The following is a 17839-nucleotide window of genomic DNA, read 5'->3' as shown; positions in this document are numbered from 1 at the left end:
TCTCTCCTCTTCAGGATCATGCAAGGCCATTTCTTTTGTTGTAATCCGTCAAGAATAGTAAACACATGCTGTTACTATCTTTATTTGGGTAGTCGCTGGGGTCCAAACCAATAAACTCACAAAATCATTCTTCTTAGGGACACTTTATAAGGCAGCAGTCTAGTTCTGCTGTCACATGGAGGAATGAAGGGGCTTCTGACTGGGGAATAACAAGTAGTTCATACTGTCCTAGAGTATTTCTCCCTGCAGATCCCCGTCCACACTCAGCTGAAGATTAATTTGGGTGTACGGTTGTGCAGCTCTGGACAGCATGTTTCTGACAGATCTCCCCAATGCCTCTGACCCCAAGGTTCTCCAAGTGGCTTCAGGGCCACATGCAGCAGCTCTGTGAGAACCAGGAAAACCCAGGGGAGCACACACCCTGGCAAAAGGGGTTACACATGAGTGAAACTAATGTCCTTAGAAAACCGGCCCCTTCCTGACACATTCTCACATTCAAATAGCTGCAATACCACAGGCAGTTAAGCTTCACTTCAAAACAGCATGAGGGCTTGTCCACCATAACATGATTTCAGTGTCTTTTTTTCTTGTTTTAATTTTCAGTCCTTTCGCAATCGCGTGAGTTGAACCACTGCCAGGTGACATGCTACCCCTGGCAACAGGAGACTTGAGGAAGTCCGAGCGGACCCCTGAATCTCCTCCCTCCACGTCCGCCGGAAGCAACCAGAGGAGAGAAATCTGGCTGAGCTCTCTGTGCCTGCCAAGCAGGGAGGGCAGGGCACGGCCCAAAGGCAGAGCCACCAATAAAAGCCTCCCTGGAGGACTTGTGCCCGCACCCGTGGAGAGCGGCTGCAACCCATTGCCATCTCCCTGCTGCCACCAGCTCCTCCGCTCAACACTCCCTGCGCTCCTCAGCGACCCGCATCGGACACAGATTAACCACCGCTCCCCGCTCTCTGGCGACCGTCCCACACCAGGACTCCCCACGCTCCCTGCGGCTGCCCAGGAGGGCTCCGGTTCCACGGCCGGGACATTTCGCAACACAGGGCTTTGGCCAGACAGACGGCAGCTTCCCTCCAGCCTGCTGCACAAACAGCAACAGCTCTGCTAACAGAGACCTCATGGCCACTTCTGGAAAAGTAAGGACAACGCATCTCCCTCCTTCTTTCCTCAGTGAGGCTGTTCTTGGGGAAATGCTCTGCAAACGGCTCAGCCTGTGCATCTCTACTGCTCGCCCTCTTTCCTCTAACATTAATCCACTAACCCCTCCAAACTCCTCCAATCACACAACCTTTTGCTTTCATACAGCTGCACATGTCGGTACCTGCCTTAGGCAGTGCCTTCCTCTCCTGTTCTGCCCAGCAGCTCAGCAGTGAAAACGCCGAATCGTTCCGCCCTGAAAAACACCCTCCTGCTCAGCCCCGCTGTGTGTTCCCGCATTGGCAGGGAAACGCAGCTCTTCAGAGGCGCAGTCTTGCAGCCACTCCACTCCTGCATTCAACTGTTTCCTTCCCAAAACCACTTTCTAGCTGAAAGCTGAATTTTCTGATATCAAACCGGCTCTGGGGTTTGGGAGATGCCATACACAAATCACCCCTTTGGCAAGAGAAAGAATCATCAGGCTGCCGGCCAGACAGGGACCATTCCATAACCTGTCTCAGGTACCTTCAGTGCAGTATCTTACCAGACCAACAGCAAAGCTCTTAACAGGCATTTCCCTTGGTACTAAAAGTGCTGCTCTTCTGGCCTGAAGATACAGCAGCACATGCATTGCTGTCAAATCTATGCAGTATACATGAGTCTCTTCCCTTCCGGGATCTTCTCCATGTCACCTAACAAAATCATCAGCATAACCCTCTCTGTGGCTTCCAGGTCATCAGATGCAGAGCTGCTGTTGCCTGGGCTGTGGGAAAACCCCTCTCTGTTGAGGAGGTGGAGGTTGCACCTCCAAAGGCAGGTGAAGTTCGTATCAAGGTAAAAATGCATTCCATTTTTTGTTTTCATTGGCTTGTGAGAATTGGTCTTCCTGTGGGTTATACCTCGAAAATACCTGTCAGGGATCTGTGTCCGCTCATAGGCCTTAATAGTCCAGAGCAGCACTGTGAAAAATCCTTCCACAAACTGTGTTGAACAGACACGAGACCGTTTCTAGAGGTCAAGTGCTCTGTCATCTCCAAACAGATTGTAGCCACTAGCATCTGTCGCTCAGATGACCACGTTGTCGAAGGCTGCATTCCTAATGTGGATTTCCCAGTTATCCCAGGCCACGAAGGAGCTGGGATTGTGGAAAGCATTGGAGAAGGAGTGACCTCTGTGAAACCAGGTAAAACACACACACCCCCACACACACACACACCCCCACACCCACCAGCAGCCAGCTCTTAAAGCGGATGATGTTGCCCAGAGTTCAGAAATTCAGCCACCCTGCTCTTGCATGACTGGCTCAAAACCTGAGTGCACACTGGTTGCACTGGGCTGTCTCATGCACATTCCTGCTCTACTCCCTGTGCACACGAGCGCTTCCTCAGGACAGAGAGAGCAGAGGGTTCCTGGTAGGATGCTGCCATGGGAAAGCTCCGCAGAGGCTCCAACAGGCAGCACCTCAGGGCCTGCTGAGCAAGAAGCACCTAACAGGGATCTGCTTTCTTGCAGGAGACAGAGTCATCCCCCTCTGCGTTCCTGAGTGTGGGGAATGCATCTTCTGCCTGAACCCCGAAGCCAACTACTGCCTGAAGTCCCAGTGAGTCTGCTTCTCCTTCCCCTCTACTCAAATGGGGTCAGCTGTCTCTCAACCAGTCTGACACCTCCACGCATGATTTACTTGATGGAAAACAAATGCATGTGCCTCCCAACAGCTTTGTAGAACCACAGAACCTGATGCCTGACAAGACCAGCCGGTTCACCTGCAAAGGGAAACAGATCCACCACTTCCTGTGGATCAGCACCTTTGCAGAATACACCGTGACCCCCGAGTGCGCCGTTACCAAGATAGACTCTGCTGCACCCCTGGACAAGGTCTGCTTGCTCGGCTGTGGGTTTTCCACTGGCTACGGGGCTGCCATCAACACTGCCAAGGTTGGTATTCAGGCATGTCAGGCACCAGCCCCACGGCTGCCCTCGCACCCTCCCCAGCCCTGTATGACAGAAACCTCCTGTTCACGCTGGAGACTCACAGGGCCCCTGTTGTGCAGGTGAAACCAGGCTCCACCTGCGCCGTCTTTGGCCTTGGAGGAGTTGGCCTCTCTGTTGTCATGGGCTGCAAGGCGGCTGGAGCTTCCCGCATCATTGCCATTGATATCAACAAGGACAAGTTTGCCAAGGCCAAGGAGCTGGGAGCCACCGACTGCATCAATCCTCAGGACTTCAAGAAGCCCATCCAGGAGGTGGTCACTGAGATGACCGGCCACGGCGTGGACTACTCCTTTGAGGTCATCGGGCGTGTGGATACCATGGTAGGTGGCATTTCAGCACGTGTCCTCTCTCCCATGTCACTCACGGGCTCCCGTCAGGGCACAATTCAGCCCTGCAGGCAGTTCCCTGCCCTGCCTGCACTGCGAGACACATCTTTGCTCAACACATCTTTGCTTAGAAAGGCCGTCTGTGGGCTTTGGGAGAAAATGATGTACGAGTCTTAAACCAGGCAGTGAACTCTGCACGTCTGCTGTGCCAGGGAGTCAGTGTGTTCAGATTACCAAGAGGGGCAGATGGCAGCACAGAAAGAACGCTTTTCTGACAAACTCATCAGTGCATTCTCTAATTAATTTGCCTGTCCCATTAGACTGCTGCCCTGGCCTCCTGCAATATGAACACTGGCGTCTTCGTGATGGTTGGGGTAGCGCCTTCTGATGCAGTGGTTTCTGTTGATCCTAAGCTTCTGCTGACGGGGCGTACCTGGAAGGGGAGTCTGCTCGGAGGTAGGGAACTCAAGAAAACATTTGAGAGATTTCAGTCTTTTCCTTTCATGGTAGTTTCCAATTCGTAGTATCACCGAATGGTTTGGTTTGGAATGGACCTTTGCAGATCATCTAGTCAAACCCTTCTGCTGTGCACAGGGACATCTTTCACTAGAGCAGGTCGCTCAAAGCCTTGTCTAACCTGACCTTGAACACTTCCAATAATGGCGCATCCACAACTTCTCTGGGCAACCTGCTCCAGTGTCCCACCACCTTTATCGTAAAAAAATTTTTATCCACCAGTATCTTCTAGTCTTTCACAGTTTAGCTCCATCCTCTTAAATTGGATGCATTACAAGAAACAGGTACCATGCATCACAAGGGTGCAGACTCAATTATAATTTACAGGTAGGCACGGCCTGGCAGACGAGACAAGCTCCCAGTCAGCTCTAATCTTCTGCTCATAGGAGAGCTGCTACACTGTTGGCACCAGAAAACGCTACAAACATTACATTATCAAACCAGCATTTCTCTGATTATGCACTGCGGGTCATTTCTCCTGTTTCTAGGTTCGAAGGCAAGAGATAGCATCCCCAAATTAGTTTCCAGCTATCTGGAGAAGAAATTCAACTCAGACTTGCTGATCACACACACGCTGCCAATTGATAAAGTGAACGAGGGATTTGAGCTGTTACGTGCAGGAAAAAGGTGAGATCCTGACCAGCACAAGTGAGGTAGAGCAAACACCACCTCCACCCAAAATTCAAACTGCCCAACCCCTCTGGCTGGCAGAGCACACAATGCTGCCTTCTCAGAAAGCATCCGAGACTTTTGAGTAACAGGGGCCACTGTTTGTAAGCACAGGACAGGCAAAGGAGAACGAGGACTAAGGGGCATCCTTGGCAACAACAGCATAAAAGCCAAAGGAAGGAGGAATGTATCTTACAGCGGCAGCACAGGACTTTGGGGAGGGACAAGGTGCCTTAGCTCCCGAGGGGTCCCATTCAACAGGTTTTGAAGGCTGCCCGGTTGCTGCACAGCACATGCAGCAGAGTTAGGACGACGCTGGATGAGAAAGAGGGCAGCTGGTCCTCAGGCACACCTGCCTGCCCCGCTGCCTGCTCCTGAACACTCCCAGCCACAGCACTTGTAACTCCCCCCTTCTTTTCCATTTTTCAGTATTCGCACCGTGCTGCTCTTTTGAAGGACACAACCGTGGGAGGCCGAGCGGAGGGACCAGCACAGCAGACCACCTCCCTTCTCACCCAGCACCTCACTGCGTGGGTGCAAACGAAGAACTCGCCAACACTGGTGCCGCTGCCAGCTCTCCCATGCCCAGCCAAGACCCAGGAGGACGCCTCTCCCGAGAAAACGCTTTTAGCAATAAAGGGCTTCAGTCAAACTCGGCCCATGCAGTGCACTCCATCAACACAGTCCCACGGGGCAGGAGGAGCAAAGCCATAGCTGCTAGGATATGAGCTAGTTTGTTCTTCATAGTAGAAATGCAAAGATTGTCTCCGAAACTGGTGCCCAGCTACACTGAAGACAAAAATTTAATGCTGAGGCATTAATAAGGCATTAATATCTGCCTTTGTCTTTTAATAAAAAATTATTGAAGGCTTTAAAGTACTGTAGGCAGGGGATGAGATAAGATTTGTACTTCGTCCTCATAAGTGCATTTTAGAGTCTATTCCACAAAGCGATTTCTGACAGGAATGCAGACAGGAAACAAACACGATCCACAAAGGGGCCACAGCTCTGACTACCGAGACAAAGACCAAGACCTTGAGGCCTGTGTCCAACTGTACAAACATCTCACCCAACGGATCAGTTATTAAAACTTATCTGACACATGAACACATACGGCAGGTCGGGGTATGAAATATCATTGAATGCAGATACACAGTATCTGTCATTAAGAAGTTAATCATTAAATCCATGTCTGCTGACATAGAAGTTGGATTTTATTTTCCCTCTATTAATCAGATAAGAAAAAAAAAATCCTTTCCTAAGGTATATACAAAGCTGCACAGCAACAGGATCTCAGTATCAACTCCCCCCAAAATTCACAGACATTTCAAATGTTTTGCAGAGATGCCAGCTCCCCATAGCACTTCACGACTGCGAGCAGGGCAGCCAGCAGTTCTGAAATCTGTGTTGGTTTGACAGAGGAGAGCAACACATGGATGCTTAAGGAAAAATAATATTATGCATTTGAGAGACCTTTTCACAACCATTTGGTAGACTATAAGCTCAACAGCAGAGAGTGGACACGTCCTAAGAGGCATGGAATACCAGGACCTGTAGCACTGTTCACATTTATGTCCTTATGTGTGAGACGAAAACATAAGCCACATGTATTATCTAGGAAGCAATTGAATGATTACATTAGCTGTCACAGTGTCTGTAAAATTTGTTGTTGTAAACTTCAAAGACTAGCAACCACATGGGATATCAGTCATACAGCATTTCTCCTCTGGAATTGCTCTCCAACCCTTGTACAATGCAGAAAACTGAATAGTAACCAAAACCAACTAAAATAAGGCTCAAAAGCTGTGTAAAGCGGGTCTGTCTGAACAGCTTAAAGAATATTTTTGTTTTCAGCTAAGTACTTAAACTTCAGTCCACTTCCAACGTGGAGTGAAGATTGCAAAGCACATGTAAGCAACTAATCCTGGAGAAGAACCACATCTTTGCTGCACCCAATCTGACGAGAGAACTGACAGGATAACAGGCATGAAGGCCATGTGAATCACCTGTAGAGATGGGTGGCCTAAGCAGATGCCTTCCTGACTCATGAATGCTGCATTTTTTTTTCTGATCAGGACTATTTCTTTTTTTGCATCTCAGCAGATGTTTTCTGATCTTTAAAGAATATTCCTATTAGTACATCTACCATTTTGTTCAACAGCTAGAGAGTTGAGCTCTGCTCACTGTAGCATTCTAAATGGTTCCTGATCTAAGAGCAGAGCTGGTTGGATCCTGAAGGTCCTCAAGGCTAAATTAGGCACGTGGAAACTTTTTTCGTTACAGACACCATGAAATCTTGCACAGCAGGGCCAGGAGTGGGACTGGCAGAAGGATGAACTGGCTTTCTGGCATTTCTGACATGCCAGAGTCAAGTTCACATGTGCGACTAGGAACAACTCATTTTCTTTACTGGCATTTAACCATATCATATCAATTTTTAACCTCTTTGTCTATCATCTTTCTGTTCCTTTTACAGGCTCTCCTCGGCAGCAGCTCAAGGTTGAGTATATGATAAATCTGGTGATTCTAGTTGGTTGCCAAATTACACATGACCACGCACATCCGATATTTTAACGGGTGGTATTTCTTTCCAGAGTAGCAATGGAAAGGATGCGTTGCTCTTTGGAGTAGTTCCCATTATTTAGTTTATCTGTTTCAGCTACCATTCTATTTTAATAAATTCTACTGCTCAGTTTCCAAAAATAAATTAAGGGTATAAACACTAAACAAGGGAAAAAATTTTGCCGTAACTTTCATTGTTTCCACAGGAACAAGTGGGGTAAAGGAGCCTAAAAATCAAAAGAAGACTCACCACTTGTGACTGGCCACATATGCATTTAAGAAAGTGCGGCTCACACAAAATGGAATGGTTTGCATTGAAAGGCAATAAGGGACAGTAGCTAGCACTATATTATTTGAAGCATATACCGAGCAGAAGATAACTTCATATCATGTAACATTTATACACGTTACGTGGATGTGCTTTCCTTCTTGCAAATGCTGTGGTACTTTTAATAGATTACCAGCACCAAGTCCCACATAATATTTACAACTGTGCAAAATCTTCCCCAGAGAACACAATTGCCACTGTGAGCAGGTCACCCTGCTGAAGGGACCCTTCTTTTGCTGCTGAACATTGGACCCATATCACTATAATGCCTTTTGGCCTCTTTTGAGCAACTCTTATCCCAGTCCGTAGCCCTTTGAACTTCTGAAAAGCCCTCAGCACAAACAGCAATTACACAGCACATCATGAACACACAAATAAGTTATCCAGGATTAACGAATTCCATATTCTCTGCCAAATTACCCTAACTTTTGCACATGGAACTCACTTTACCCTGCTATAAAAGTTACCCATAATTCTCTTAACTACTTTTTAAGGATAAAACAATAAGGCCACAGGTAATGAGATAACACCAAAATGACTCGTTAAATGTCTTGAGTTCTAGCACTTCCCTACCAAGAAAATACTAGAATAAAGTTCTTCCCAATAAACAATATGTTTCCCTAATACTGCATGTGCACCTGCACAGCCTTAATTTTATTCCAGTGACAAGTCTCAAAAAAAGTAATGAATTAGCCTAGCAGCTCTGTAGTAAATAGAAACACGTAATAGGTTTGTGCAGGGTTGGGAAAAAAAATCCCACCATGCCGATGTGTTAGAAGCAAACCACCTCTTCCATCTGCACCACCATTCAATACTTCGAAGTTTTGCTAATTTCACAGAAACATTAATTTTTCATTTTTGAAAAAATCTATACCTAGATGAAACAAAATTTGACTGCTATAAAATAACTCTGCCTGAAGTCAATCGTAACCTGCACTTCAACAATTATTTTTAACTGTCGCTACATCAGAAATTGTGTAAGCACTTCTGAACAGCGACGAGCTCTGTCACTATAGCAGTGCCACCTGAGGATGCCTCTCTCGAGAAAACGCTTTTAGCAATAAAGGGCTTCAGTCAAACTCGGCCCATGCAGTGCGCTCCATCACCACAGTCCCACGGGGCAGGAGGAGCTCTTCCTCATGCCATGGGCTGCTCTGTCGCAGCCCTTGTTTCAGTAGAGAACTGCCTTTGCCCCCCTGGCAAACAGGCTGCCCAGCAGCACTTCCATGCAGCTGGAGCCACTGTCACACCACGGGGCCACCATTGCCCAGGCAAGAGCTCAGCCACCTGCTGGGGCACGGTACAGTTGCCGGTCTGCATCAGTGAAGCCAGAGATGGGCCCAGGGGCTTTGGGAGCTGGGGGTCCAGACTGGCAACAGCAAGTGCTGCTGCTGCTGCTGACCATCCACTTGCCCCATAAAACAGGGCCGGGACACGCAGTAGCAAGTACCAACACAAACCTCTCCAGGCAGCTCTCTGTACACGTAACCGTGGGTGATACGTCACATGCAGGGTGCCCCCATCGTAGCCTGGTCCTCCAACAAGGTCCCTCTCATCAAGGCTCCTATAAATTACCTTACCGGACTCCTCAGTAAAAAACAGCGCTGTGAGAACTAGGAGAGCCCAGGACCCCCACCCTTGCAAAACTGGTTACACACGAAGCAAACATGTGTCCTTCGAAACCTCCCTGATTCCTGACAAATTCTTCACTTACTACCCAAGCGAAACTCAGCACAGAAAACCTCTAGGTCAGAACTATGCATCCATCCTGAATGATCTGAGCATTCCATTACCTGATAGACTAGGAAATTAATGCAGAGATTAAAATTTATGGTCACCATGTGCCTGAATTTTCAGTAAATGGCATTGAAGTAAATCGTAGACTTCGGTACTGGAGAATGTCTCAACACTGGACATCTTACCAAATTAACACTTCCAAGCATTCTATAGAAAACTGATGTGTTGTGAGTTGTTTTTTCTTTCACTTTGTATCTCTCTCTTGGGGATGTTTTAGTCATTTTCTCAATATAGTTTTAGACATTTTGCCAATTTACACAAGGTGATCTGAAGCTTGGGAAAAAATATGAAGAAATATGAATGCACACCAAGAAGGGTTAGTTGTTCCCATTAAAGAAAGGGAAAATTTGGTAACCTTTAAGTGTGAATACAGAGTAAATGGGAAGAAACAGGCAACTGGCAACAGTTTGTACGAAAACAAACATCAAGCATCTTATTGCTTTCTGCAGTGGTAATGTGGAAACAGGAGCAGAGGCTCGTTCTATCTCAGCAAACATGGGCAACATTGACTTATCTTTTGCAAGTACTAATCAGAGCTCACGGGCTCTCGCGTGCATGGGAACTGGGTAGAAGAGCCTGTGAAGGAAATGGGACCGTGTGCTACTGATGACTTGCTTGTGTCAGCAAAAAGAGACCTTGAGCGGCCCAGCTACGTTATTGTTTCGACCATAAGTTTACCAAGAGATTAGACTTTAAAAGAAAAGATCCTTAAACTCATGTGCGTATAATCAAATCAGTTTACAAAGCAATTAAGACCCAAACTTCACTCATTTGTTTCTCTGGGGTTACCTTTGCAGACATACCTAAAGATTTTTCCTGGACCATAAAGTAATTATTTTCAAGTGCAGCCTGTTTGAAGAGTTCTGATCTGTTTCAAGGCAGGTTGTGTATGAACTGGATCACTACTCAAAACTGAAGCGGTAGAGTATCCTTCATATGCCAGATATATTTTTCGCCAAGGCATTTGCTGTTGCATGAAGGGTGGAGAATTTAACAACAGTCTTCAGAGCAGAAGAAGAACAAAAAATAGAGCTAGGGAATAAAGAGCTATGAAAAATCCACAAAATCCATGAAAAGTCCAAAAATCTCCCAACAGACAAAGTCTTTACCTGACAAAGTACAAATACTGTTTTCTCAGAACTTCAACTATCTCAGTGTTTATCGACCCTCACTTGGCTTTGCATACAGCTGAGGGCCACCAAGTTCCTGCACGTGGCCATCATCACACAGAGCTTGAGCTTGAGCAGCAGGGCTGGGGAACGGGCTGCCCAGCAGCACTTCCACACAGCTGGAGCCACTGTCACACCACAGGGCCACCGTTGCCCGGGCAAGAGCTCAGCCAGCTGCTGGGGAACAGTAGCATTGCAGGTCTCTGTCGGTGAAGTCAGAGATGGGCTCAGGGGGTTTGGGTGCTGGGGGTCCAGACTGGCAACAGCAAGTGCTGCTGCTGCTGCCAACACAAACCTCTCCAGGCAGCCCCCTGAAAAACGTAAACCTGGGGCTGACGTCTTTCTAAGTGCAGAAGCAGATCGTAAACCCGAGGTCCTCCAACAAGGTCCCACTCATCCAGTCTCTTATAGATCACCTTGCCTCACGCCTCAGCAGAAACAGGTCTGTGAGAACCAGAGGAGCCCAGGGGAGCGAATCCCCTCACAAAAGTGGCTATACAAGAGTGAAACTAATGTGTCCTTGGAAACACAACACCCTTCCGGACACACTCTCCACTAAATATCCAGGTGAAAATAGCCGCAATACCACAGGCAGTTAAGCTTCACTTCAAAACAGCATGAGGGCTTGTCCACCATAACATGATTTCAGTGTCTTTTTTTCTTGTTTTAATTTTCAGTCCTTTCGCAATCGCGTGAGTTGAACCACTGCCAGGTGAAATGCTACCCCTGGCAACAGGAGACTTGAGGAAGTCCGAGCGGACCCCTGAATCTCCTCCCTCCACGTCCGCCGGAAGCAACCAGAGGAGAGAAATCTGGCTGAGCTCTCTGTGCCTGCCAAACAGGGAGGGCAGGGCACGGCCCAAAGGCAGAGCCACCAATAAAAGCCTCCCTGGAGGACTTGTGCCCGCACCCGTGGAGAGCGGCTGCAACCCATTGCCATCTCCCTGCTGCCACCAGCTCCTCCGCTCAACACTCCCTGCGCTCCTCAGCGTCCCGCATCGGACACAGATTAACCACCGCTCCCCGCTCTCTGGCGACCGTCCCACACCAGGACTCCCCACGCTCCCTGCGGCTGCCCAGGAGGGCTCCGGTTCCACGGCCGGGACATTTCGCAACACAGGGCTTTGGCCAGACAGACGGCAGCTTCCCTCCAGCCTGCTGCACAAACAGCAACAGCTCTGCTAACAGAGACCTCATGGCCACTTCTGGAAAAGTAAGGACAATGCATCTCCCTCCTTCTTTCCTCAGCGGGGCTGTTCTTGGGGAAATGCTCTGCAAACGGCTCAGCCTGTGCATCTCTACTGCTCGCCCTCTTTCCTCTAACATTAATCCACTAACCCCTCCAAACTCCTCCAATCACACAACCTTTTGCTTTCATACAGCTGCACATGTCGGTACCTGCCTTAGGCAGTGCCTTCCTCTCCTGTTCTGCCCAGCAGCTCAGCAGTGAAAACGCTGAATCGTTCCGCCCTGAAAAACGCCCTCCTGCTCAGCCCCGCTGTGTGTTCCCGCATTGGCAGGGAAACGCAGCTCTTCAGAGGCGCAGTCTTGCAGCCACTCCACTCCTGCATTCAACTGTTTCCTTCCCAAAACCACTTTCTAGCTGAAAGCTGAATTTTCTGATATCAAACCGGCTCTGGGGTTTGGGAGATGCCATACACAAATCACCCCTTTGGCAAGAGAAAGAATCATCAGGCTGCCGGCCAGACAGGGACCATTCCATAACCTGTCTCAGGTACCTTCAGTGCAGTATCTTACCAGACCAACAGCAAAGCTCTTAACAGGCATTTCCCTTGGTACTAAAAGTGCTGCTCTTCTGGCCTGAAGATACAGCAGCACATGCATTGCTGTCAAATCTATGCAGTATACATGAGTCTCTTCCCTTCCGGGATCTTCTCCATGTCACCTAACAAAATCATCAGCATAACCCTCTCTGTGGCTTCCAGGTCATCAGATGCAGAGCTGCTGTTGCCTGGGCTGTGGGAAAACCCCTCTCTGTTGAGGAGGTGGAGGTTGCACCTCCAAAGGCAGGTGAAGTTCGTATCAAGGTAAAAATGCATTCCATTTTTTTTTTCTATCTTGTCAGAATTGCTCTTATTGTGGGTTATACCTGTCAGGGATCTGTGTCCCCCCGTAGGCCTTAATAGTCCAGAGCAGCACTGTGAAAAATCCTTCCACAAACTGGGATAAACAGATGCCAGACTGTTTCTAGAGCTCAACTGCTCTTTCTTCTCCAAACAGATTGTAGCTACTGGCATCTGTCGCACAGATGACCATGCTGTGTATGGTGCATTTCCTAACGTGGATTTCCCAGTTATCCTAGGCCATGAAGGAGCTGGGATTGTGGAAAGCGTTGGAGAAGGAGTGACCTCTGTGAAACCAGGTAAAACGCACACACACTCCCTCAGGAGCCAGCTCTTAAAGCGGATGATGTTGCCCAGAGTTCAGAAATTCAGCCGCCCTGCTCTTGCATCACTGGGCTCAAAACCTGAGTGCACACTGGTTGCACTGGGCTGTCTCACGCACATTCCTGCTCTACTCCCTGTGCACACGAGCGCTTCCTCAGGACAGAGAGAGCAGAGGGTTCCTGGTAGGATGCTGCCATGGGAAAGCTCCGCAGAGGCTCCAACAGGCAGCACCTCAGGGCCTGCTGAGCAAGAAGCACCTAACAGGGATCTGCTTTCTTGCAGGAGACAGAGTCATCCCCCTCTGCGTTCCTAAGTGTGGGGAGTGCATCTTCTGCCTGAACCCCGAAGCCAACTACTGCCTGAAGTCCCAGTGAGTCTGCTTCTCCTTCCCCTCTACTCAAATGGGGTCAGCTGTCTCTCAACCAGTCTGACACCTCCACGCATGATTTACTTGATGGAAAACAAATGCTGACACCAAACGGGAGGAGTGGCTGACACACCAGAAGGCTGTGCTGCCATCCAGTGAGACCTGGACAGGCTGGAGAGTTGGGCGGGGAAAGATTTAATGAAATATAAAAAGGACAGGGAACTGCTGGAGAGAGTCCAGCGCAGAGCCACGAAGATGCTGAAGGGAGTGGAGCATCTCCCTTATGAGAAAAGGCTGAGGGAGCTGGGGCTCTTTAGCTTGGAGGAGACTGAGGGGTGACCTCATTAATATTTATAAATATGTAAAGGGTGAGTGTCACGAGGATGGAGCCAGGCTCTTCTCGGTGACAACCAACGATAAGACAAGGGGCGATGGGTACAAAACGGAACACAGGGGTTCCACTTAAATATGAGAGGAAACTTCTTCACAGTGAGGCTAACAGCACTGGAACAGGCGGCCCAGGGGTTGTGGAGTCTCCTTCTCCAGAGACATTCAAAACCCGCCTGGACACATTCCAATGTAACTTCATCTGGGTATTCCTGCTCTGGCGGGGGGATTAGACTGGATGATCTATTGAGGTCCCTTCCAATCCCTGACATTCTGTGATTCTGTGAAATGCATGTGCCTCCCAACAGCTACGTAGAACCACAGAACCTGATGCCTGACAAGACCAGCCGGTTCACTTGCAAAGGGAAACAGATCCACCACTTCCTGTGGATCAGCACCTTTGCAGAATACACCGTGACCCCCGAGTGTGCCGTTACCAAGATAGACTCTGCTGCACCCCTGGACAAGGTCTGCTTGCTCGGCTGTGGGTTTTCCACTGGCTACGGGGCTGCCATCAACACTGCCAAGGTTGGTATTCAGGCATGTCGGGCACCAGCCCCACGGCTGCCCTCGCACCCTCCCCAGCCCTGTATGACAGAAACCTTCTGTTCACGCTGGAGACTCACAGGGCCCCTGTTGTGCAGGTGAAACCAGGCTCCACCTGCGCCGTCTTTGGCCTTGGAGGAGTTGGCCTCTCTGTTGTCATGGGCTGCAAGGCGGCTGGAGCTTCCCGCATCATTGCCATTGATGTCAACAAGGACAAGTTTGCCAAGGCCAAGGAGCTGGGAGCCACCGACTGCATCAATCCTCAGGACTTCAAGAAGCCCATCCAGGAGGTGGTCACTGAGATGACCGGCCACGGCGTGGACTACTCCTTTGAGGTCATCGGGCGTGTGGATACCATGGTAGGTGGCATTTCAGCACGTGTCCTCTCTCCCATGTCATTCACGGGCTCCCGTCAGGGCACAATTCAGCCCTGCAGGCAGTTCCCTGCCCTGCCTGCACTGCGAGACACATCTTTGCTCAGAAAGGCTGTCTGTGGGCTTTGGGAGAAAATGATGTACGAGTCTTAAACCAGGCAGTGAGCTCTGCACGTCTGCTGTGCCAGGGAGTCAGTGTGTTCAGATTACCAAGAGGGGCAGATGGCAGCACAGAAAGAACGCTTTTCTGACAAACTCATCAGTGCATTCTCTAATTAATTTGCCTGTCCCATTAGACTGCTGCCCTGGCCTCCTGCAATATGAACACTGGCGTCTTCGTGATGGTTGGGGTAGCGCCTTCTGATGCAGTGGTTTCTGTTGATCCTAAGCTTCTGCTGACGGGGCGTACCTGGAAGGGGAGTCTGCTCGGAGGTAGGGAACTCAAGAAAACATTTGAGAGATTTCAGTCTTTTCCTTTCATGGTAGTTTCCAATTCGTAGTATCACCGAATGGTTTGGTTTGGAATGGACCTTTGCAGATCATCTAGTCAAACCCTTCTGCTGTGCACAGGGACATCTTTCACTAGAGCAGGTCGCTCAAAGCCTTGTCTAACCTGACCTTGAACGCTTCCAATAATGGTGCATCCACAACTTCTCTGGGCAACCTGCTCCAGTGTCCCACCACCTTTATCGTAAAAAAAATTTTATCCACCAGTATCTTCTAGTTTTTCACAGTTTAGCTCCATCCTCTTAAATTGGATGCATTACAAGAAATAGGTACCATGCATCACAAGGGCGCAGACTCAATTATAATTTACAGGTAGGCACGGCCTGGCAGATGAGACAAGCTCCCAGTCAGCTCTAATCTTCTGCTCATAGGAGAGCTGCTACACTGTTGGCACCAGAAAACGCTACAAACATTACATTATCAAACCAGCATTTCTCTGATTATGCACTGCGGGTCATTTCTCCTGTTTCTAGGTTCGAAGGCAAGAGATAGCATCCCCAAATTAGTTTCCAGCTATCTGGAGAAGAAATTCAACTCAGACTTGCTGATCACACACACGCTGCCAATTGATAAAGTGAACGAGGGATTTGAGCTGTTACGTGCAGGAAAAAGGTGAGATCCTGACCAACACAAGTGAGGTAGAGCAAACACCACCTCCACCCAAAATTCAAACTGCCCAACCCCTCTGGCTGGCAGAGCACACAATGCTGCCTTCTCAGAAAGCATCCGAGACTTTTGAGTAACAGGGGCCACTGTTTGTAAGCACAGGACAGGCAAAGGAGAACGAGGACTAAGGGGCATCCTTGGCAACAACAGCATAAAAGCCAAAGGAAGGAGGAATGTATCTTACAGCGGCAGCACAGGACTTTGGGGAGGGACAAGGTGCCTTAGCTCCCGAGGGGTCCCATTCAACAGGTTTTGAAGGCTGCCCGGTTGCTGCACAGCACATGCAGCAGAGTTAGGACGACGCTGGATGAGAAAGAAGGCAGCTGGTCCTCAGGCACACCTGCCTGCCCCGCTGCCTGCTCCTGAACACTCCCAGCCACAGCACTTGTAACTCCCCCCTTCTTTTCCATTTTTCAGTATTCGCACCGTGCTGCTCTTTTGAAGGACACAACCGTGGGAGGCCGAGCAGAGGGACCAGCACAGCAGACCACCTCCCTTCTCACCCAGCACCTCACTGCGTGGGTGCAAACGAAGAACTCGCCAACACTGGTGCCGCTGCCAGCTCTCCCATGCCCAGCCAAGACCCAGGAGGACGCCTCTCCCGAGAAAACGCTTTTAGCAATAAAGGGCTTCAGTCAAACTCGGCCCATGCAGTGCACTCCATCAACACAGTCCCACGGGGCAGGAGGAGCTCTTCCTCATGCCATGGGCTGCTCTGTCGCAGCCCTTGTTTCAGTAGAGAACTGCCTTTGCCCCCCTGGCAAACAGGCTGCCCAGCAGCACTTCCATGCAGCTGGAGCCACTGTCACACCACGGGGCCACCATTGCCCAGGCAAGAGCTCAGCCACCTGCTGGGGCACGGTACAGTTGCCGGTCTGCATCGGTGAAGCCAGAGATGGGCCCAGGGGCTTTGGGAGCTGGGGGTCCAGACTGGCAACAGCAAGTGCTGCTGCTGCTGCTGACCATCCACTTGCCCCATAAAACAGGGCCGGGACACGCAGTAGCAAGTACCAACACAAACCTCTCCAGGCAGCTCCCTGTACACGTAACCATGGGTGATACGTCACATGCAGGGTGCCCATCGTAGCCTGGTCCTCCAACAAGGTCCCTCTCATCAAGGCTCCTATAAATTACCTTACCAGACTCCTCAGTAAAAAACAGCGCTGTGAGAACTAGGAGAGCCCAGGACCCCCACCCTTGCAAAACTGGTTACACACGAAGCAAACATGTGTCCTTCGAAACCTCCCTGATTCCTGACAAATTCTTCACTTACTACCCAACCGAAACTCAGCACAGAAAACCTCTAGGTCAGAACTATGCATCCATCCTGAATGATCTGAGCATTCCATTACCTGATAGACTAGGAAATTAATGCAGAGATTAAAATTTATGGTCACCATGTGCCTGAATTTTCAGTAAATGGCATTGAAGTAAATCGTAGACTTCGGTACTGGAGAATGTCTCGACACTGGACATCTTACCAAATTAACACTTCCAAGCATTCTATAGAAAACTGATGTGTTGTGAGTTGTTTTTTCTTTCACTTTGTATCTCTCTCTTGGGGATGTCTTAGTCATTTTTTCAGTATAATTTTAGATCTTTCGCCAATTTACACAGGGCCATCTGATGCTTGGGAAACAATATGAAGAAATATGAACGCGCATCAAGAAGGGTTAGTTGTTCCCATTAAAGAAAGGGAAAATTTGGTAACCTTTAAGTGTGAATACAGAGTAAATGGGAAGAAACAGGCAACTGGCAACAGTTTGTACGAAAACAAACATCAAGCATCTTATTGCTTTCTGCAGTGGTAATGTGGAAACAGGAGCAGAGGCTCGTTCTATCTCAGCAAACATGGGCAACATTGACTTATCTTTTGCAAGTACTAATCAGAGCTCACGGGCTCTCGCGTGCATGGGAACTGGGTAGAAGAGCCTGTGAAGGAAATGGGACCGTGTGCTACTGATGACTTGCTTGTGTCAGCAAAAAGAGACCTTGAGCGGCCCAGCTACGTTATTGATTCGAAAATATGTTTACCAAGAGATTAGACTTTAACAGAAAAGATCCTTAAACACGTGTATGTATAAT

At 49.0% G+C, this 17839-nt stretch overlaps 2 protein-coding genes across 4 annotated transcripts; both read left to right on the top strand.

The window, feature by feature from the left end:
* The first annotated feature begins 724 nt into the window (after window positions 1-724).
* On the top strand, window positions 725-5764 carry LOC135987896 (alcohol dehydrogenase 1). 3 transcript variants are annotated; one of them, XM_065633191.1, is made up of 9 exons: window positions 725-1139; window positions 1873-1974; window positions 2182-2323; window positions 2653-2740; window positions 2856-3075; window positions 3192-3452; window positions 3779-3914; window positions 4463-4601; window positions 5073-5295. In XM_065633191.1, the coding sequence occupies exons 1-9, from the start codon at window positions 1122-1124 to the stop codon at window positions 5095-5097; spliced, it is 1131 nt and encodes a 376-aa protein (XP_065489263.1). In that variant the 5' UTR covers window positions 725-1121; the 3' UTR covers window positions 5098-5295. The 3 variants fall into 3 exon arrangements, with proteins under 3 accessions (XP_065489263.1, XP_065489262.1, XP_065489264.1); XM_065633190.1 differs by lacking the exon at window positions 4463-4601 and having other exon boundaries at window positions 5073-5764; XM_065633192.1 differs by lacking the exons at window positions 3779-3914; window positions 4463-4601 and having other exon boundaries at window positions 5073-5764.
* Window positions 5765-11311: 5547 nt separating this feature from the next.
* LOC135987898 (alcohol dehydrogenase 1-like) lies at window positions 11312-16394 on the top strand. Its single transcript, XM_065633199.1, has 9 exons — window positions 11312-11712; window positions 12446-12547; window positions 12741-12882; window positions 13190-13277; window positions 13970-14189; window positions 14306-14566; window positions 14878-15013; window positions 15562-15700; window positions 16172-16394. Exons 1-9 carry the CDS (start codon window positions 11695-11697, stop codon window positions 16194-16196), a joined length of 1131 nt encoding a protein of 376 aa, XP_065489271.1. The 5' UTR covers window positions 11312-11694; the 3' UTR covers window positions 16197-16394.
* Window positions 16395-17839: the final 1445 nt, after the last annotated feature.

This window comes from Caloenas nicobarica, chromosome 4 (assembly GCF_036013445.1).
Source record: "Caloenas nicobarica isolate bCalNic1 chromosome 4, bCalNic1.hap1, whole genome shotgun sequence".
Taxonomy (NCBI): Eukaryota; Metazoa; Chordata; class Aves; order Columbiformes; family Columbidae; genus Caloenas; species Caloenas nicobarica.
This window is presented reverse-complemented; position numbering and strand designations above follow the sequence as displayed.

Bases quoted from the DNA above. Each gene is read 5' to 3' on its own strand.
- LOC135987896 (XM_065633190.1), top strand. The intron at 1,975-2,181 runs GTAAAAATGCAT...ATCTCCAAACAG, and splicing joins CAGGTGAAGTTCGTATCAAG to ATTGTAGCCACTAGCATCTG. The intron at 2,741-2,855 runs GTGAGTCTGCTT...GCCTCCCAACAG, and splicing joins AACTACTGCCTGAAGTCCCA to CTTTGTAGAACCACAGAACC.
- LOC135987898 (XM_065633199.1), top strand. The intron at 15,014-15,561 runs GTAGGGAACTCA...TCCTGTTTCTAG, and splicing joins GAAGGGGAGTCTGCTCGGAG to GTTCGAAGGCAAGAGATAGC. The intron at 15,701-16,171 runs GTGAGATCCTGA...TCCATTTTTCAG, and splicing joins CTGTTACGTGCAGGAAAAAG to TATTCGCACCGTGCTGCTCT.